At 43.3% G+C, this 23,043-nt stretch overlaps 1 protein-coding gene across 1 annotated transcript in view; it reads right to left on the bottom strand.

Annotated features, from left to right (window-relative positions):
• LOC145343931 (N-acetyl-beta-glucosaminyl-glycoprotein 4-beta-N-acetylgalactosaminyltransferase 1-like) overlaps positions 1-23,043 on the bottom strand; it is a 720,751-nt gene that overhangs the window by 121,780 nt on the left and 575,928 nt on the right. The window contains exon 10 of the mRNA XM_080190473.1: positions 6,143-6,283. Coding sequence (XP_080046599.1) covers positions 6,143-6,283 — 141 coding nt within the window. The remainder of the gene's footprint in view (positions 1-6,142; positions 6,284-23,043) is intronic.

The raw sequence follows: 23,043 nt of genomic DNA on the forward strand, positions 1-23,043 counted from the left end.
TGAAAGGCTTGGCTAGGCCGCAGGTAGTTCTGGAGCACAATTCTTCATTAGTAAAGCTAGGATGTCACCAGGACTGATTGCTTTTACTGCATCAAGTGCTTTCAGAAGGTTTCCTGGCATGATGAGGAGTGAATCGAATTGTCTAAAGTCTGGCATTTATGATGGAGGGGACTTCAGAATGAGGTTGAGATGGACCGTCCATTTGGCACTTCTGGCTGAAGATGGTTGCAAATGCCTCAGCCTTGTCTTTTACTTATTTGACTATTACTTACGGGGCGAAAAACTGCAGCAGGCGACGGTGCAGAGGGACCTCGGGGTCCTTGTGCATGAGTCGCAAAAACCCAGCTTGCAGGTGCAGCAGGTGATCAGGAAGGCGAATGGGATGCTGGCCTTCATAGCGAGGGGGATTGAATATAAAAGTAGGGAGGTCTTGCTGCAGCTGTATAGGGCATTGGTGAGGCCGCAACTGGAGTACTGTGTGCAGTTTTGGGCGCCGCACCTGCGCAAAGATATTTTGGCCTTGGAGGGAGTGCAGAGGAGGTTTACTAGGCTGATACCGGAGTTGAGGGGGTTGAGCTATGAGGAGAGGCTGAATAAACTGGGCTTGTACTCGTTAGAGTTTAGAAGAATGAGAGGAGATCTCATTGAGACGTATAAGATGATGAATGGGATGGATAGGATAGAGGTGGAAAGACTCTTCCCGCTCAAAAAAGACAATAGGACTAGGGGGCACAGCCTCAAGATAAAAGGGGGGCGGTTTAGAACGGAGTTGAGGAGGAACTTCTTCACTCAAAGGGTGGTGAATCTCTGGAATTCTCTGCCCGTTGAAGTGGTGGAGGCTGCCTCGCTAAATATTTTTAAGACGCGGGTTGATGGGTTTTTGATAGGAGAGGGGATTAAGGGTTATGGGGAGAGGGCGGGAAAGTGGAACTGAGCCACGACAGATCAGCCATGATCTTATTGAATGGCGGGGCAGGCTCGAAGGGCTGGATGGCCTACTCCTGCTCCTATTTCTTATGTTCTTTTGCACAGATGTGCTGGACTCCTCCAACATTGGTGAAGGGAATATTTGTGGAGCCTGTCCCTCTGCTAAGTTGCTTAATTGCCCCCATCATTCATGACTGGATGTGGCAGGATTGTAAACTTTTAGTGTGATCTATTGGTTTGCACATGAGTCATCCTACATTATAGTTCTTTCAGTTTGGTATGCTATTTTTTGTTTGTGTAGTGCTGCTCCTGGCATGCTTTCCTGCAATCCTCCTTGAAACATAGTTGATTCCCCTTGTTTGACAGTAGAGAGAAGGATATGCTGGTCATGAAGTTACAGATTGTGTTTAAAGCAATTCTACTCTGTTGCCCATGGCCCACAGAAGCTCATGGATGTCAGGTTTTGGGCTGTTCTGAACCTATTCAATTTAGCACAATGGCAATGCCACACAAAATGATAGAAAATATCTTTAGCATTAAGGTGGGGCTTTGTGTCCACAAACACTGTGTAGTGGTCACTCCTAACAGCACTGTCATGGACAGCTGCATCAATGACAGGTAGATTGGTGAGCACAAGATCAAGTAGGTTTCTCCTTCTTATTGATTCCCTCACCACTGATCCAGCAGATATGCCATTCAACAGACTGCCCACCTGTTAGGTAGTGATGCTACTGCACCACATTGAAGTCCTCCACCAGGAGTTCATTCGGTGCCCTAACCACCCTCAGTGCTTCTTGCCAATAATGTTCTTTATGAAGAAGTGACTTACTCACTGAGAGATCGCAGTAGGTGATGATCAGCAAGTTTCCTTACTTGTCTGATCCTACAAAACTTCATGGGGCCCAGGGCTACATCCTCTTGACTGTATATAACATTGTGCTTGGCACCTGTGGTGGGTTTGTTCTGCCAGTTAGACAAGACATACCCAGAAATGGTGATGGAGGAGTATTGGACATTGGCTGTAAGGTTTGAGTACAGCTACATCAGGCTGTTGTTGCTTGATGATGTGGGTATGCCGGCGTTGGACTGGCGTAAACACAGTGAAAAGTCTGACAACACCAGGTTTTAGTCCAACCTATTTATTTGATAATATACTCACAAGCTTTCGGGTTAGTCCCTTCGTCAGGTGAATGGAGAGTTCTGGCCTCAGACAGAGCATATAAAGCACAGACAGTTTAGAGATTACTGATTAGAATGCGAATCCTTACACCTAACCTGCTGTTCAAGACCTGAAGTGGCTGATAATGTGAGTGGAAGGAGCACTGATCACAGTTTAAAGAGATGTGTATTGTCTCCAGACAGTACAGTAAGTGAGGTTTTGCAAACCCAGGCAAGTCACGGGGGTTACAGATAGTGCGACATGAACCCAAGATCCCTGTTGAGTTCCGCACACGAGGACGGTCTCAACAGGGATCTTGGGTTCATGTCACACTATCTTGCCTGGGTTTGCAAAACCTCACTTACTGTACTGTCTGGAGACAATACACATCTCTTTAAACTGTGATCAGTGCTCCTTCCACTCACATTATCAGCCACTTCAGGTCTTGAACAGCAGGTTAGGTGTAAGGATTCGCATTCTAATCAGTAATCTCTAAACTGTCTGTGCTTTATATGCTCTGTCTGAGGCCAGAACTCTCCATTCACCTGACGAAGGGACTAACCCGAAAGCTTGTGAGTATATTATCAAATAAATAGGTTGGACTAAAACCTGGTGTTGTCAGACTTTTCACATTGCTTGATGAGCCAGTGGGACAGCTCTCCCAATTTTGGCACAAGTTCACATATGTTGGTGAGGAGGACTTTGCAGGGTTGACTGGACAGGGTGTGCCAGTGTTATTTCCAGTTCCTAGATTGATGCCATTTAGTCCATCCAGTTTTATTCATCTTTTGACTTCTCTACGGTGGTTTGGTAGAACTGAGTGTCATGATGGACCATTTCAGAGTCAACCACATTGCTTTGGACCAGGTTTCCTCCCCTGAATGATATTAGTGAACCAAGTGGGTTTTTACAACAATTGGGTAATTTCATGATAATTATTAAGAAGACCAGTCTTTCATTCAAGTTTTATTTTTTAATTTAAATTCACTCAGCCAAAGGGGTTTGAATATTACTTGTCTAGTAACATTACCACTACATTGCTGTTCCCATATGCCAGAGAATATTATGGTGAAGGCTGAGAATTAATCGTTATTACAGGTCAGGAATATAGGTTATGTCAGACACTATTGCAGTGATGGGGGTCAGGTATGTCAGACAGTGTTATAGTGAGCTGTGTGGAGTATGCCAGAGAGTGTTATAGTGACATGAGTAAAGGTATGTTGTAGTAAGCATGGTTGATCTGTCAGAGACTGCTGTTGGAAGCAGTGCAGGATATGTCAGGGTATGTGACGTTCAGAGAACTGAACAGGGTCAGCACATTCTGAAAGAAAACTCACTTTTTAGAAGTGTAGACTTCCTCATTCTATAGATTCAGTGGATTCTGTTTCCTTTAATATGATTCTTTTTGACAGACAAAATATCACTCTGATTATATATGAAATATTTACAGCCAGAGTATTTTGTAATCTAGTAATCTTATTAGGGCTATTTGTGGCTGTGCTGGTGTCATTATGTATAACATAAAACAAGTGTGGCCTTGCTAGCAGTTTAATTACCATAACATCTCCAGCAAGCTCATCTCTATCTGCTACATCTCATTAGAAAACTGAGGCAGTGTGCAGCTTTTTGACAGTTAACAGGTGTAAAGTTTGTGTGGTTTTGGTGGGTTTAAAGAGCGACAGAGCATTTGTCCATGCTCAACAATTACGTAGTCTTTTAAATGCACATTTTTCTCCACTTCAAACCACTTATAATGGGAGAATTTTTTTTTTAAATAACAAAAAATAACTGCATGGTTGTCCAAACCGAACATGGGGAATGCACGACTCTGTGTGGAAAAATCTCTCCTCTAAGTGCAGCATGTTAGTGCTGGGAAAATGAAGCAGTTTCTGCATTGGATGCCCAGGGTTAACGCAACGAGTCTTGTTTATTTAATGCTAGATATTCCCTCAGGTTCAGCTTTCGTATTCAAAGGGTCATCAGCTGATATTGAGGCAGTGCCAAGTCCCCTAATAAAACTTTCAAAAGATGCTAAGAGAAGGCAAAGAGGGAGGCTGTTGGCTTATTTAAGTGGGGTCAAGCCTGGGGCAGTGGCAAAAGAGTTGGCAATTTGAGGAGTGCTAAAGTGTTGGGATAGCAAATTGGGAAGGCAGAATATCTAAGATGGGACAAAATGAAAGGAGGCATAATGACGAGAGAGAAGGATTTAGGTGGAGAAAATTAATAAAAAAAAGAATAATATTAAAGTGGGAATGGATGTGTTGGTCTCAGGTCTGACTAGCAGCCAAAGTGTGCAAAGGATTAGTCACAGCGAAAGCTTATATTGGCCAATTTATTTGGCATTAATCAGCATCATAGAGTCATGGGACCAAGAGTTTTGGGCCCAGATGTTGGTTTATGTGGCCTGAGTTCTCAATACCTCATTGATTGGCTGTGAAATATCAACAACTTACAGCAATCAAGAAAGGAAGTTCAACAACTTTCATCTTTGCAGCGGTCCTCTCAAAGGGAGATGTTCCAAGCATGTTGGCACTCACCAAGCAGAAATGACTTCGCTGGCTTGGGCATGTTCACAGGATGTAAATCAGCCACATATCCAACAACACTCAAGAAGCTCAACACCATCCAGGACAAAGCAGTCACCTAATCATCCATCTTAAACCACTGATGCACAGTGGCAGCAATATGTATCATTCACAAAATGCACTGCAGCAACTCAACAATTCTCCTTCAACACAATTTTACAATCCTTGAGCTCTAACACCTAGAAGGACAAAGGCAGCAGACACAGGAACACCACCAACTGCAAGTTCTGCTCCATATCACAAACTTTACTAATGTGAAACTAATTTATTGTTCCTCCTCTGTCACCAAGTCAAAAACCTGGTGCTCCCTCTCTAACAGCTGGGTGTACTGGCACACATGGACTGCTGCAGTTCATGAAGGCAGCTCACCACCACTTTCTCAAGGGCAATTAAGGATGAAAAATAAATTCTGGCCTAGCCAGTGACGCTCACATCTATGAATGAATATTTTTTAAAAAGTCATCCTCCATGAGGATGGACAAATAGTGACACCTAACTGACAGCCAAAGCCAACGACACTGCTATGCTGCCAGCTCAAAGAAGCTAATCCTAGGCCTATAGATCCTGTGCACAAGGTAACACCTCCTTCTGCATGCAACCCCTTAACCATCTGCTCTGCTGCTTGCAGATGTTGTTGCCTGTGATGGATGATGCAGCTGCTGGTCCTCTGGTGGTTGATGCACCTGTCACTGTAAATAGCGAGTTGCAGAGCGCTGCAACTCCTCCTCAGTGGACCATGCCAGTTCAGAGTAGATGGTTTCTGTACAAGACCCAGTTTTGTTCAATGCCGCACTCTATCTCTTGAAATGGCATAAGTAAAATGGCACCAAAGCGCGCTCAGAATATCAAAACCCTCAAAATAATTGCTTCAATGAGGTACTCCTGTCAGCATTTGCCTTTACCCATGGCTGGCCTATTTACTCCCTTTATAGCTTGGGTCCTCTAGTTGCAATGAAGGCAGCTTGTTGTGTCAATGCCTTCTTGCTATGCACTCACCTTCCTTATCAGGCCAGATTGATGATACTTAATAGGGTGTGACCTCTATGCCTTTGAAAAAAACCACTGCATCTATAAAATGGATCTTTATTGGTGTTTTAATTGCTTCAGCAGACTGCACATTTCGCCCACAGTGCTTACGAACTAGCAACCCACCCTCGGTAAATCAAAGGAAGGCGGGAAGGTTTGGCTTACTGGCCAATGTCTATCTCCATGATTCTGTCAGCCTGCCAGACACTTGTCCCATCTCCAACTGCTTGGTGAAATTCCACCCACCCTTCCGAAGTAATCTGGATACTGATGGGTGATAATCGTTTGAGTAATTTTAAACAATGCATTGAGTCAGCAAAATGGGAGGGATATTATAATAATCAAAAACTTGTTATGAAGATCTATCAGAAGCAGAGAGCCGGAAGCAAATGCAGATTCCAATCTATATTTTCTGAGACTGAATGAAAATCTAAACAAAACTCACTCAGGAAGAAGGTGTCCCTGGGATCTGGTTTGAGCATGTCTGCAGCATGCAACTCTCTGCGTAACATTTTGTGACCTCCTGCATGACTTGCAAGGGTTTGTGGGATATGATCAACGTTGTTCATCTTCAGTGACGATTCTTCTACGGTTAAGACATAAATTTTCACACTCAATACCCAAAACAGGAAACATAATTTCTAAAGTAGGATTAAAGACACAGAAAGTGCATGTTATATGCCACCAGAGAGTGCAAGCTATTCAGTCATACTCTATTATGTGCATGCTCTTAGCTTGCCTATCACACAGACAGATACTGGGGACTTAGTTCTGTCCTTTGAGTACTTGCTACACCCAGAGAACTGACAAAGCTACTTGTTTTGTCTCTGTTTAACTTGCACATTAAGTTCTAACTGATGTATAATTCCTTCCCTTCTTGTCTCTTGAGCACAATGACAATGCAGTACAATTCCATAGGTCAAACAGCCTCTTTGTCATCTTGCGCATATAGCCAACAACATAGTGACTTTAGACATCGAGTGTTTACAAACATACTACTGCAGGAGGGTACTACAGCTACACTAGTCAATCAAAGTGAACTTTAGAGTCACTGGATAGTTATCAGATGAGGGAACTTGGACTAACATTTTGGATCCTGATACTGAACAAAATGGACGTTCAATGTGGTGACAGGTGAGTAGGAGAGGGAAGTTATGGATAGGAAATTGCAGGATGCTTTAAATACTTCTCCAGGTACTCTACCCAACAGCCAATCCAACTGACAGAAAGACATGGAAGAGGGAGCAATCCTGGTGGAAGCTAGAGTATGTTCAAAGAGGTCAATTGCTCTTAATTGCTGGATTTCCCAATTAAGGTTAACATCTGTGAGATAAATTTGCATGCTCACATGGAGAAACACAGTCTTCATAAAATCATTCACTGATCAGCCTGTCACTGCCTGAGAACAAATTAAATCTATTAAAACTGGAAATGGATAGGTTGAAGGCAGGTTGGGTTCTCATTTGAAGTTTAAACATCATTAATTTAAAGTTGAAGTTTTAAAGTTTATTTATTAGTGTCACAAGTAGGTTTACATTAACACTGCAATGAAGTTACTGTAAAAATCCCCTCGTCACTACACTCCGGCACCTGTTCAGGTACACCGAGGGAGAATTTAGCATGGCCGATGCAACTAACCCGCATGTCTTTCGGACTGTGGGGGAAAACCGAAGTGCCCGGAGGAAACTCAAGCAGACATGGGGAGAAAGTGCAAACTCCACAGAGATAGTGTCCAAAGCTGGGAATTGAACCCAGGTCCCTGGTGCTGTGAGGCAGCAGTGCTAACCACTCCGTCACTGTGCCACCTTACACAATTTCCCAACCCACACAAACCCATCGTTTTTTGGAGGTTAAAATTACCTTTCCTAACTTGGTAGCTCATAGTGTCCCCTACAGCCTGAAATCATTCACCTCAACATAGAGTGGAAATTGAACACTGAATCTCAGGGTCTCTATGGATGAATACCACACACTGTTTTTCTTTGCCGTATACCCTCAATAGAGTCTGACTGGCCTTTAGTGATAGCAAAAGGTGGGAACAGGCAGAAAAAAGTCCATCAAGACTTTTACAGCTGACAAAATTATTAACAGTTACAATGATGGATGGCATTTTAAATTTAATCTTTCAACGTCACTAAGACAGGGAAATATTACTTTTTTCTGCAGTCATATATATAACTGCATGTTGAAATGTCAGCTGAGCTATTGTGTGAGCTGCAGTCTGCAAGATGCAATTTGAAAGATTACATTCCCCAATTGGACAAGAACTAACTCATTTCTGAAATAAAAACCTTTCAGGAATAGTTCTAGTCAGCCCTCCAAACATACTTTCCTTGGATTTCCTGATTACCAGTGCTAAAGCCATCATTCAAGAAAGCATAATGTCATAATGTGTTATTACAAACATAACATAATACAATCCATGATTTAGACTGTACACCTGTACATATAGCATGATTTTAAAATATATGTGGAGTCAAAAAATCAAACATTAGAATTCTTGTTAATCTATGAATGAATTTGCAGTGAAAAATTATTAAAATCAATACTGACCCATTTTCTTGGGCACAAAATGCTAATTTGAAGAGATATTCCAAACTTACACAAGAAAGTACAAAAACAAATATACAATTAGTGTAAAGCACTCAGCTTAGTGTAATTTGTAAGTGAATTATAATCATGCCAAATCATGAACTGAGGCATAATGTTATATTCCAGAAAACCAGTCAGTGAAGCCTGAGTAATCTCAACATGCTTTTAAAAGCATTTATTTACAGAGATACACCTCCTAACTTAGCACCCACAATTTTGGTCTGTTTGTTTTCATAGGAATATAAGTAGACAATAATTAATATACAATTATCAAATTCCTTTCTCCAATTAAAAAATGTTTATATGTACCTACCAAATTTCAAAACAAATTAAATCATTGGTCTCTATATTCTGCGCAAGTCATTGCACTTTGAGATGCTTCTGTTCTTGGAGCCCTAGAAATTTCTTTCAGCATGCACTTCAATTTGTCAAACAATCTGAAGGTTGATGATTCGCATCAGCACATATAATATTTGAGATTTTCTTTCTCTCGAGCATTTGTCTCAAGTCAGGAAGGTCAATCTGTAACCTTTTCTTGTTCACAGATTTCATGCAGTGTACATTAGATTATGAAACCAACTGCATTAGAATACCCAACAGGAAGACTAATGTGAAGCATTGCTATAAATGACTAGCTTATACTTTAGGTCCATAAGGATAGTCACTTACGAATATGTTTATTCACATTTAACTTGCTTGATATTTAATTTTCCCTTAAAACATTCTCTATTTTAAGATGTTTCATCATAGTACTTAATTCCAACACATTAAAACTAGTACAAAAACAGAAAAATGTTGGAAAATCTCAGCAGTTCTGACAGCATCTGTGGAGAGAGCGTAGAGCCAATATTTTAAGTCTCGATAAGCCTTCGTCAGAGCATCTCTGACTCTCCATGTTTTCACCCATTTCATGGATCCCACCATCAACCTGACCATATGGAGTAATTTACACTTACCTGGAGCCTTTCCTGCACATCCCACAATTATCAAATCCCTCTGGAATACACGTTACCAGTCAACTCATTCTGAACAAATGGGAAGGGATTCTCCCAGCCCGCTTGAGTTGCGCAGTGGGCTGGGAGACATCAGCGGGGGACCGGTAGCAAAACTCGGGACCAATATCTGGCCAATCACGAGTCTCCCAAGCTATATTTAGACATAATCAGTCCCGTGCCTAAAATCAGAGTGAGGTTGATTACCAATTGACATTTCCATATGATTAGTGAGCATGAGACCGTAGTCTTCAGCCCACTCGTGTCTCCCCCCACTGCTGGGAGAAGTTCCCACCAGCGGGGATTACAACTGATCCCCATCAACAGGGGCCAGGCGTGCTCACCCTGCTGATGGGGACAGAGGCCACTGATGCTCTCCCGGGAGGTTGGGGGCACCGGGCATCGCCATTGTGCCCCTCGGGCAGCGCCAAGGGTCATTGCCTCTTACCCCTGACCTCCTGGGGAGCCTCCATGGCCTCCCTTCACTCCAGCGGGATTGGGCCAACAGCTCCCCATTAGTGAGGAGCTGCTGTAAACCCGCTGGAGTGAACCACTCCTGGCAGGGGTTGGGGGGTTGGCTGTGGAGAAAGACTAGCGGGCCCTGAGACTTAAGTCCTAGGCCTGCTGATAAGATCTGAATTAGAATTTTAATATTCAAATCAGTTCTGTGCCGATTTCCGGCGCAAAGCAGATGTCACTGGAAGTCCAGCAGCCAGAACGTGCAGAGGTAATAGCAGCCAGTGGATGCCCACAAAATGGCCTCTGACTGGGAGGTTCACCTCCGTTGAATTTGTTGCAGGTCAAAGGTTTCTTTGGAATGGAGAGTGTTTCAAAGATTTCAGCTTGCTAGGAAGCCTCAGTAACATCAAATTAAAGCTGTGCACATACACTGGGTCTGAGTGCACAGCTGGGCAGGACGGAAACCTCGCCCCAGGTGAAATTAACATTTTGGGCAGAATTTTATGAGCGGCTGTGGGTGGGGCTGAACTTGCTAGGCAGCCTGTAGAGGGAGGTATTGCACACATGCAGATCTCAGTTGCTGCACATGTACATTATCAGTAGCAGGGGTCTGACAGACAAAGCGAGCTGTCCGGCCCCTGCTACTATAGGCAGCTTCATTTAGCTCCCCACCCTGCAATTGCAGGGGCCCACAGCCCGGGATGCAGCCCCCACCGATCCCCCCTTCGCTCAAATCAATTGCTGCCTCGCCGCCCAGACAAATCGTACATCCTTCTCCCTCCCCCACTGATTGTGGCCCCTTCCCTCTCTCCCTCCCCCACTGATCGTAGCTCTTCCTCCCACCGGCACCCCCCCCCCCAAATGTGGCCTCTTCCCTCCACCTCCCACCAATCCCAGCCCCCTCCTTCCATCCCTCCCTCTCTCCCTCCCTCACCGATTGTAGCCCCCTCCCTCACTCTTTCCCTCCCACACCAATTGCGGCTCCCTCCCTCCCCCACTGCCGCAGTTCCCTCCCTCCACCAGAATGGCAGCGGGCCCCCCACAGGCCCTGCCCTCAATGACCCCTTCCCCGCAGTCTTCAACCCTATTGGCCTTGCCCGCTGGTGCTGTTCCCACCAGCTCTGCACCCCCATTGGCTCTAACCCCTGGCACTATCACCCACAGGCATCGCCCAATGGGCACTGCCCAGGTGCCAGTTTGCCACTGCCCAAGGGGCACCCACGCCTTGCACTTGGCAATTCCAAAGGCGAGGCCAACACGACTATTCCCCATTCATGGGGAGCAGGATTTTTTCCTCACTGGAGAAAACCTAGCCCGGCGAGGCTATAAAGGAAAGTGAGCCCAGGTGATTGAGCACCTGGCTCGCTAAACACAAGTTAAATAAATTTCAACAATTTAATGAGCTTCTCGCTGATTAATGCAAGAGGCTGGCCACGTGGATTCCGGATACGATAAAATCACACTAGCCACTTTACACCCGATTTTATGGCATTTTTTGCTACAAAATAGGCATAAAACGGCAGTAAAATTCCACCCCACCTCTCTGTCAGAGGACTCCAAAGGGCTTTGCTCTGACATGGAGAAAGGAAAATCTCTGCTGCAGAATGGAGTGCTGCAATGATTTAAAATCCCGCTAGGTGACCGGGGGGACATGAAGATTAATGTGACGTGACCATTTCAGAATATTCACAGCTGACAGGCAGGAATGCAAAAGTTGATCAGAGGGCTGCCTGAAGTCACCATGCCAGAGGAGATCTTCAGGTCTGCCAGGGCTAGAAGGGACAGCCCACCACAACGGTCCCATCCCAGCAGGAAGTGACAAAATCAACGCCTTGCCCCCAGCCTGAGCCCATCCAACCCCCAGAACCTCGAAGAGAACTTTCCTCTGCAGCCTGGCAGCAGCACAGGGGCAAATGCCCAGTGGACCTGCCTCTTCGAGCCTCCTCACAACTCAAGTGCCAGACTAGGGTGTCAGTGCCAGGAGATAGTGTATTGCTGGCACTGCCAAGGTGCGTGCCTGTAGGGAGGCTAAGTGGGGAGTCTGAGGGGGGCTCAGCGGTGGGATCGGTAAAGGAAGGGGGGTCTGTGTGGGAGTCCAAGGGGAAAGGGAGCTGAGGGGGGCCAAGTTACCCTCATGTCTGTGTGGTTTGAGGGGGGAGTGGGGGGAGGTGAGGTAGTCTATGAGTTGAGTGGTGCGGGGGCAGGAGGTTGCTCCTCTTTTCTGATGAGTTGCTGGTGCTCCCCTGTATCCTTGAGATCCAAATGTCATTTCCCTGTTTATTTATGAGTAGCAACTGCAAAGCCTGCCTGGTGCCGTTCCCACTGGCAAGTTGGGTGAATGGTGGGAGGTTGGTGAATTGGCTGTCAAACCTGCTAATGCCTTCAAATTAGCGGGTTTGCATAACTAATGGGTTGCTGCCTGCTCTGGTGGGAATCTGATCTGGGCTGGTGGGGCAGGTGAATCCCGAGAGCCATCATACCTGTTGGGAACCCGGATTTTTGGTCGACACCCCATTTCCGGGGTATCAGGATTCTCACCGGCTGTCTGAGGAGGTCAGAGAATCACCCCCATAGTCTCCACTCCTCTCTCCCTCAAACTGAATGTAAGTTATAGGTGCTGTTACCTAGAGGTGCCTTCACTATGAAACCGTTAATTAATCTTGTTGCACAATACAAGGTCTAGTATAGGCTGCTCTCTGGCTGACTCCAGAATGTGCTGTTCAAAGGAACTTTCCTGAAAACATTCAATAAACTCCTCAACAAGGCTACCTTTGCCCATCTGACTTTTCCAGTCTATGTGTGAATTAAAATCTTTTATGATTGTCACTTTCTGACAAGTTCTCATTATTTTTCCCTTTATGCTACCATGTGGTTATGATTAGGGGGCCTGTACATGACACTTGCCAGTGACTTGTTACCTTTACCATTTCTCATAGCTATCAAAAAGGAGGAGACATTGGGGGTCTTGAGAAACATTAAGGTAGACAAGTACCCAGAGCCTGATGGGATATACCCCAGAATACTGAGAGAGGAAAGGGAAGAAATTGCCGGGGCCTTGAGAGAAATCTTTGTATCCTCACTGGCTACATTGAAGAATAGCTAATGTTGTTCTTTTGTTTAAGAAGGGTGGCAAGGATAATCCAGGTAATTACAAGCCTGTGAGCCTTACGTCATAGGTAAGGAAATTATCGGTAAGGATTCTCCAAGACAGAGTATATTTCCACTTGGAAATAAACGGACGTATTAGTGAGAGGCAACATGCTTTGTGAAGGGGAGGTCATGTCTCACTAACTTGATCAAGTTTTTTGAGGAAGTGATGAAGGTGACTGATGAGGGTAGAGCAGTTGATGTTGTCTACATGGACTTCAGTAAGGCCTTTGACAAGGTCCCGCTTGGCACACTGGTACAGAAGATGAAGTTGCATTGGATCAGAGGTGAGCTGGCAAGATGGATACAGAACTGGCTTGGTCACAGAAGATAGACAGTAGCAGTGCAAGGGTGTGTTTCTGAATGGAGGGCTGTGACAAGGAGTGTTCCTCAGGGATCAGTGCTGGGACCTTCGCTCTTTGTAATATATATAAATGATTTAGAGGAAAATGTAACTGGTTTGATTAGTAAGCTTGCGGACAATACAAAGGTTGATGGATTTGCAGATAGTGATGAGGACTGTCAGAGGATACAGCAGGATATAGATCGGTTGAAGACTTGGGCAGAGTTTAATCAGGACAAATGTGAGATAATGCATTTTGGAAGGTCTAATAAAGACAGGAAATGTACAGTAAATAGCAGAACCCTGAAGGGTACTCACAGGGAGAGGGAGCTGGGTGTACAGGTACTCAGGTCACTGAAAGTGGCCATGCAGGTGGAGAAGGTGGTCAAGAAGGCATGCGGCATGCTTGCCTTCATCAGCCAGGGCAATGAGCTTAAAAATTGGCATGTCATGTTGCAGCTTTATAGAACCTTAGTTAGGCCGCACTGGAATATAATGTTCAATTCTGGTCGCCACACTAACAGAAGGATGTGGAGACTTTGGAGAGAGTACAGAAAAGATTTACCAGGATGTTGCCTGGTATGGAGAACATTAGCTATGAGGAGAGGTTGGAAAAATCTTGATTTGTTCTCACCTGAACGATAGAGGTTGAGGGGAGACCTGATAGAAGTCTACAAGATTATGGGAGGCATGGACAGGTTGGATAATCAGAAGCTTTTTCCCAGGGTGGAAGAATCAATTACTAGGGAGCATAAGTGAGGGGCAAGGTTTAAAGGAGATGCACGAGGCAAGTTCCTTTACACAGAGGATGGTAGGTACATGGAATGCACTGCCAGCGGAGATATTGGAAGCAGATATGATAGTGACTTTAAGGGGCATCTGGACAAATACACGAATAGGATGGGAATAGAGGGATATGGTTCCCGGAAAGGTAGTGGGTTTAGTTCAGTCAGGCAGTATGATCGGTGCAGGCTTGGAGGGCTGAAGGGCTTGTTCCTATCCTGTAATTTTCTTTGTTCTCTATCCAAATTGTTTCAACATCCTGATTTCCTGAACTTAGGACATTCCTCGCTATTGTGCTAATACCATAATTAACTAACAGAGCCACCCCGTCACCTTTTCGTCGCTTCCTGTCCTCCCTAAATATCCTGTACCCTTCAATATTCAGGCCACAATCCGTGTCCACCTGCAGCCATGTCCCTGTAACAGCTATCAAATCATATTTCTATGTGTTCTCTCTGTTCATCTGTTCTGTTTTGAATGCTGCACATGTTTAGGTAGAGTTTATAGTTTCATCCTTTCATTCTTGTCACAACCTTTAGTCTCATCTATAGAGTTACTGTTAGATTTGTACTCTATCCTTTCCTGTCATAGTCAGTTTTACATTTTCTGGAATAAAACCTCTCTCGTTTGTTTTGTCTCTCCTCTTTAATTTACAACATCTTCTCAAATTTGATCCCTTTCCCTCATTATTTAATTTCAAACCCTCTCCACTTCCCGAATTATGCAGCTCACAAGAACATCCATCCCTGCACAATTCAGGTGTAGACCGTCTCAATGGCACAGATTCTACTTTCCCTACTACTAGTGCTCCATGAACCAAAACCCACTTCTCCCATGTCAGTCTTTGAGCACGGCATTCATCTCTCCAGTCATATTTGTCCTGTGCCAATTTATGTGTGGCATGAGTAATAATCCACAGATGAATCTTTGAGACACTGATTCTTAATTTAGTGCCAAGCTCCTCATGCCGACTATGCAGAAGCTCCTGCTTTGTCCTGTCCATGTCATTGGTACCTACATGGACCATGAAGACTGGGTCCTCCCCATCCCACTGCACGTTCCTCTCCGACACAAGTAGATATCCCGAACCCTGGAACTAGGCAGGCAACAGCCTTCTGAACTCACATTCTCTGCTGCAGAAAGCAGTGTCAATCCCTCTGATCATATTATGCTCTACTAGCACCACATTCCTTTTTGCTTCCCCCATTTGAATAACTTCTTGTACTATGGTGCCATGGCCAATTAGTTCATTCATCCTGAGGTACCTACTCTCATTCAAACAAGCTGAAAAAAATCAAACCTGTTGAATAAAAGGCTGAGGTTCCTGCCCTCTGGGTACCCCTATTGCCTTACTCACGGTCACACTCTCCTGTCCCTGACTGCTGACCAAATCAGAAGACCCTATCCTAAGTAGTGTGGCTGCCTTCTGGTACAAAGAATCCAGATAACTTTCCTCTTCCTTGGTGCATCATAGTGTCTGCAGTTCAGCCTCTTATCTAAACTGAGAGGCTGGAATGCCAAACACTTGCTGCAGACATAATTTCCCTCAATCAAACTGCCATCTAGATGCTCCCACATGTTGCAAACATCACCTGTCCTGTCTTCCTTAATATATAATTAACTATTGCATTATTTTATTCAATTATATATTTCACTTTCATATATTTTATTACCTTTGTGACCAATTGCTAGACCACATTGAATCTTGGAATAGGCTAAACTTAGTCACTTAACAGACACTGTCCAAATAACTAGCCTACCTCATATTAAGTTGATTTTTCTCTGCACCCTAGCTATGACTGTAACACTACATTCTGCACTCTCTCCTTTCCTTCCCTAAGTACAGTATGGTTTGCCTGTATAGCACGCAAGAAACAATACTTTTCACTCTATACTAATATATGTGACAATAATAAATCAAATCAAATCTCCTGTAGCAGAGAAAGACCACTTCCTGAAGGCTCAGGAAGTTAGAAAACTGACAGCAATTTCTCCTCTTTCCCTTCCTTCCTTTGTAATTTTATTTACCCAACACCCAGCACTCTATTCTAAGTCACATGTCTTGCAGAAACCTGACCTGAAGTACCTTTTTCCCTTCTATGAACGAAATTCCAAATGTACTCACTCGGTCTCTGTCTCACTCAGGTTAAGGTCTCCTCCCTCACTGCTTGTGGGCCTCTTACAGATTGTGTACTTTTAAAAGTGCATGTTCTCATATAGATAAATGATGAATCACTCAATTAGCTTAGCTTCCTGCGATTGTAATCAACATCTATTCAGACAAAAGCTTTCTCCAGGTTAACAGTTAACTACCACCAAGACACCTGCCTGTTTAACAAGGCTATTTAACTCCTTAACGGCTGTTAAGTCATACGTTAGAATCTGACTCTTGTTCTAAAATTGAACTTAAAAAAGATTTGCAAATTGAATTTCTACTTTAAACATAAATTCCACATCAAATCCAAAATGCACCTGACGCAAACATATCCTGGTGTGATCATCCTTTAGTATATTGTTGGCAATAGGCCTCATGAGAACCTTGTATTGATAATGTTTGAGTTGGAAAATGCCATTTGAAACCTAGAAATGTTTACATATCCTACCTCAATTTTAAAATTCTCAACCTTCTTTTCAAATCCCTCTGTGGCCTTGCCCTTTCTTCTCTCTCATCTCCTACAAACTTCTGTGATCTCTGCACTCCTCCAATTTTAACCTTGTGAGCATACCTGATTTTAGTTATTCCATCATCCCTGATTATGCCTCCAGTGCCTAGGTCCGATACTCTGGATTTCATCCCTAAACCTCTCTGTCTCTCCCTCTCTCCCTCCCTTCTTCCTCTTTTAAGCTGTTTTAAACTGCTTTTTTTTTGGCCAGGACAGTGTCTAGTTGTCAACCTCTTGATTACTCCAATTGCCTCTGGCAATATTTTATTGTAGAAACGAAGGAAATAAAATGCCTACATGCAATATAAATAGCAGTTGGTGTTGTAACTCTGGTGGCTGCAGTGTTAAGATTTGCTGCCTCCTGCAAATTTGTTTGTGAGGGACACGGTGCATAGCTTGAGGTCACAATAATTGGTTTTATCTGATGATAAAAATTAATTGGAAACATAATCAGCTACTTCTTCCATAACGCAGGACATTGAATACACTTATATTTTAAAAATTGCAATCTAATAGTCCAGTTTAAGTTGCAATCGACTAGTGACAACCCTGTGATTTATTGACCAATGTAACCAATACTTAAGGCCACTAATGAATTTACATAAGAACTGTATAGAATTTTGGAAAACAAATATAGAATTCACTGGTGAAAATGCTACGTAAATAAAGCAGACTTAATTCATTCAGCTTTCTGGGTTCATTTTGATTCGGTAAAACTTTTACAATTGAATTCATATAAGATGCATGAACCAATGCACAGATCTAAATAAATAGGTATGATCAGATACTATTATAGACTACAAAGTGACCAGAGCTGGGAACTGAATATTCAAGAGATTTGACATGTGATGACCCATGTTATTTGTCATTTATTTTAATGATTTGGATGAGAATATAGGCGGCATGGTTAGTAAGTTTGCAGATGACACCAAGATTGGTGGCAAAGTGGACAGTGAAGAAAGTTATCTCCAATTGCAACAGGATCTTGATCAATTGGGCCAGTGGGCTGACGAATGGCAGATGGAATTTAATTTAGACAAATGCGAGATGATACATTTTGGTAGATTGAACCAGGGCAGGACTTAGTCAGTTAATGGTAGGGTATTGGGGAGAGTTACAGAACGAAGAGATCTAGGGGTGCATGTTCATAGCTTCTTGAAAGTGGAGTCACAGGTGGACAGAGTAATGAAGAAGGCATTTGGCATGCTTGGTTTCATTGATCAGAAAATTGAATACAGGTGTTGCAATGTCTTGAAGTTATACAAGGCCTTGGTAAGGCCACACTTGGAATACTGTGTGCAATTCTGGTCACCCTATTATAGAAAGTATTTTATTAAACTAGAAAGAGTGCAGAAAAGATTTACTAGGATGCTACCGGGACTTGATGGATTGAGTAATAAGGAGAGGCTGGAAAGACTGGGACTTTTTTCTCTGGAGTATAAGAGGCTTGGGGTGATCTTATAGAGGTCTACAAAATGATGAGGGGCACAGATCAGCTAGATAGTCAATATCTTCTCCCAAAGGTAGGCGAGTCTAAAACTAGAGGACATAGGTTTAAGGTGAGAGGGGAGAGGTACAAAAGTGTCCAAAAGAGCAATTTTTTTCACACAGAGGGTGGTGAGTGTCTGGAACAAACTGCCAGAGGTAGTGGTAGAAGCAGTTACAATTTTGTCCTTTAAAAGCATTTAGATTGTTACATGGATAAAATGGGTATAGAGGGATATGGGTCAAGTGCAGACAATTGGGATTAGCCTCGGAGTTTAAAAAAAAAGGCGACATGGACAAGTTGGGGCGAAGGGCCTGTTTCCATGCTGTAAACCTCTATGACTATGACTATATACTCAGTTGGTCTCTATCTTAGGCCAAAGTGTCCCCTCATTGCTCATCCACCTCTTACTGATCTGAAGAAGGGCTGTGTGTTTTGCGGGTCAGTGGCCTTGATTTTGTGGTTGGCTCTTGCGTTATCTGCACTGTGCAGGGAGCACGATTGACAAAACCTGCTGAAGTGCCCTTGCTTGTGACAGTGGAAATATTTAACAATCGTGACTGAACATTGGTCCTTCCTGTGGGTGTGTTTCACCCTGCAGCCCAGATACAGTCACTCAGCAGGATGGGTAAGGGTAGACTTGGACAGTCTCTACACTTTTGTGGCCGCATGTGATGGACCGAGATGTGGTTTCCACCTCATGCGGTGCTCTCACCATGAGGAACGGTGCGACTTTGGTCACTGACTAGTTGAATGGCCTTGTTAAGAGTGAGGTAATCCTTGGCTTGGAGGAGATGGAAGAGCATATTGTCCACAACATGAAGCATAATTCTGTCTCAGATGAGTTCTGATTTCAGATCTCTGCTTTTGCATTCTTGTATCATGCAGTAGAAGTTGTTGGTTAAGTATTCAACAGACTTCCCCAGCTGCTGCACCACCCTGTTAAATTTGGCAAGGTCCAAGATCTGGTTGGATTGCGGTTTGAAAAATGATCAAAAGATTTTAAAACAGTTCTAAACTTATCAGATGATTTGACTCATCTATGGCTTGTGTGGTAATGATATCATCTGCAATCGACCCAATTAAATAAAGTAATGTGCTAACTTGTTCTGCCTCTGACTTTTTGTTCAATCCTGCTACATATGAGGAAACATTTTTGCCAATAGCTCCAACTGTGGTGTTGGTGTGGGCCAGAGGTAAGGCACATTGGGGGTGGTACGAATTGTGATCCATGATTGAAAATTTTTAAAGTGTGGGTGTCCCTTTAAGAGAACGGAAGATTTCAAAATGGAACTGCCATTATTATTGAGGAGAGAATTTTCACACCTGTTTCGGACTTTTGACACAACTGTTAAAATGGTGATGACAGTCTTTGATGAGGAAGGATCCTCAAAATGCCACCATGTGACCATGGGCCATAGAATTGCATCACCGTCTTACCACAGATCAGGTCCAGGCTGGGAGAGGTCTTGCTGGCAAAAGGTGGTCTAAAATTTGAGGCACTTGGGCTTTTGATTAAATGGGGATTGCCCCATACTCAACAATTTTTGCTTTTATTGTTCCTTTGGTGTGCTTTGGACTCAGAGGGGCAGGGTGATGGGTTGGAGAACAGTGTGGGCAAATGGGGGTGGTGTTGAGCCTGACGTTGGGCTAGCGATGAAAATGGACCTACATTTTCTGCCTGGCTGATTTTGAAAGGAACTGTTCACAGGACTGGCTTTCCTGGAACTTTAAAAGAATTTGATCTCACCATGCAGGCTGCTGGCACTGCTGAGTAAAAACTGCTTCCATAAGGATTCATAGCAACCTTTAGCTTGAGCTTCACTTGCACCTTTAACTCTGCTGCCAGAATCTTGTCTGTGGGGTTCTTCAGGTGGGTTTTCTCAGCTTGCTTCTTGAGTGAGGAATTCATTGCTGGTGTACTTTTCTTGATTACTTTAATATTTTTACAGAGAATTTCTTGTTTTATCCCCATTACTCACTATGGTGTATTGGGTTGCCACTACCCATACAATGCACTGCTTATATACCATTAAGATGTGCTTATTAACATTAGCACTGAGGTGAGGAGACATTTCTTCACCCAGAGAGTGGTGAGCCACGGAGGTAGTTGATGCCAAAACATTGAATGTAGTCAAGAGGCAGCTGGATGTAGCACTTGGGGCAAATGGGATCAAAGGTTATGAGGAGAAAGCAGGATTAGGCTATTGAGTTGGGTGATCAGACATGATTGTAATAACTGGCAGAGCAGGCTTGAAGGGCCAAACAGCCTCCTCCTATCTTCTATATTTCTATTACTAAACTATGTGTATATTTACAGTAGAGGGCACAGGTATGGAGAGGACACCATGGCATGCCTTGTATGTTGCTACCTAGCCTCAGGTCCTGTACTCAAACCCAGATTAACCCTTAATGCACCAGACTCTTCCACTACGATGATCATGCACATTAAGGCTACCTTGTCCTTGATCCATCATATCCTGTTACTTAAAGCCTTCATTACATCAATATTTGAGGTACAAGATGCCTTGCTACTCCTATCAGCTGTTTGGAGTATGAGGTTTTGGGCAGTGCCAAGGTGCCCCCTAGACATTACCACTTTGCCCCTTGGGCAGTGCCGAGGGCCAGGCTGGCACTACCAAGCTGCCAATCCCCAGGGGGCACTCCCCTGACTCCTGAGGGGGCCTCTATTGGCCCTCATTTGAATCCAGCAGATTGGAGAGGGGGAGGATGCAAGAGGATGCATAGACTTCAGTCCCAAGCTCACTGATGATAGGAAAATACGCATTTAAATAATTTATTCAGCTCCATGTCGATTTCTGGTGGGGAGCTGATGATGCCAGAAATCCGGCTGCCGAGATGTGTGGAGGTCATGCTGCCCAACAGGAAGCCTGCTAAATGGCCTTTGCTTAAGGCTCCTGGCCTGCTGCACTTCTAGAGCTGTAAACTGAAAATACTTCTGTCTTTGTCCCATACCTTCAAATCAGTGACATCTAGCTCATTAAAATTACTGAAATGTTTGCTATTGAATGTAGAAGCATCCTCTAATTATCTTTTTTTAAACAGAACTCACAATTTTCACTTTCTCTTCCATTAGTCCCATCCACATTTCATCAATCATATTTGCATAGTTTATCAGGATTTTTAACCATTGACAAGCAGGGTAAACAAATTGTCTATGTAACTTTAAGATAGGTTAGTCTTTTTTCTTTTTTATTAACATTAAATGATGTCATAAACACTTGTCAAATACTCCACTGAGAAACATCAGACTTCGTTAAAAGGATAAACTGCAAATCAGGTCACTTTGCAAAAATTATCACATTATGCTTCAAGTCAGTATTACTTTGTGCATTTTTCATAGATTTACTTAACAGCATATGCACTTCATTAAATACTACATCAATATTTGACTTATTTTATATGGAATCAGAATCCTTTTCAGTGGCCCCAGTGTGTTGACATTACTAAATCTAAAAAGCATATATACTTATTCCTAACCTTGCATTGACCTTCACTACTTAATAAATCAAAATAACGTTTCAATCAATCTGTCCCATGTATTTTTGAAGTGCAAATACTATCGAATCCTGCACAATTAAAGGAGTCAGTAGCTAAAATATCCATAAAGGATAAAACTCCTTATGACAAGTACAATTAGTTTTCATTCACCATTATCTTCCTCACAATTTTCTTCATCATGTGGCATTTAGGGGTGGTGGAGAAGAGAGGGAAAAATCAGCAAAATTCCTCTCCAGCCCACCTCCTTAAGCGATTGAAACTAGTCCAAGACACCAACTTACAGGAACAGAGGAATACAGAAGCAAATGACTTAAGAGCAGGAGTAGGCCATTTAGCCCTTTGAGCCTGTTCAGTCATTCAAAAAGATCACTGCAGATCTCATTGTGGTCTCAGCTTCACTTTGCCACCTAACATCTGCCCCCACCACCCCCCATCCCCATAACACCGTACTCCCTTATCTATCAAAACTCTGTTTAGCTCTGCTTTGAGTAAATTTAATGGCCCAGCCTCCACTGCTTTCTGGGGAAGAGAATGTTATATACCAACAAACCTTTGAGAGAAAGAGTTCTCCTAATTTCTGACTCAATTGTTAGACCTCTTATTCTTAAGTTGTACCCCTGGTTCTAATCTCTCCCACAAGTGGAAACACACTCCCAGAATTCACCCTATCACATACTTTCAGAACCGTATGTGTTTCTATAAGATCACCTCTCAACCTTCCAAACTCCAACGGGGTATAGGCCCAATCTATTTAACCTCAATTCTCACAGGAATGAGATGAGTGAACTTTCTCTGAACTGCTTTAAATGCAATTGCACCCTTTTTCAAATATGGAGAGCAGAACTGTATTCCGTATTCTAGATGTGGTCTCACCAAGACCCTGTACAGCTGCAGTAAAACATCCCTATTTTATATCCCATTCCTCTTGCAATAAATGCCAACATTCCACTTGCCTTTGTAGAAGATGCCAATTAAAAGTTGTGTCAGGTCAAATTCCCACAGCTGACCCAACTTGAAAATCTGTGCACTCTTACTCAGAAACAATGGGTTACATATTAAGATGGTGCTATATATGAAATATTAACTGAATAATTGTAAATTAGATATTTACTTAAGTAAAAGAGCACTTCAATTATAAACATAAGGGTGTCAGCCTTGGTTTAGTGACAATATGTTCATTTTTGCGTCAGAAGGTTGCATGTTTAAGTCCCACTCAGAATCACAAACTTGTCATTATTATGAACGAGGCCATTCAGCCCACTGTGTCTGCACCAGCTCTCTGAAAGAGTATTTTATTTAGTGGTATTCTTCTGCCTTCTTCCTGTAACCTGCACGTTCTTCCTTTTCAAATAACCATCT

The sequence above is a fragment of the Carcharhinus amblyrhynchos genome, chromosome 6 (assembly GCF_965287045.1).
Source record: "Carcharhinus amblyrhynchos chromosome 6, sCarAmb.v2.hapA, whole genome shotgun sequence".
In the NCBI taxonomy this organism is placed as follows: Eukaryota; Metazoa; Chordata; class Chondrichthyes; order Carcharhiniformes; family Carcharhinidae; genus Carcharhinus; species Carcharhinus amblyrhynchos.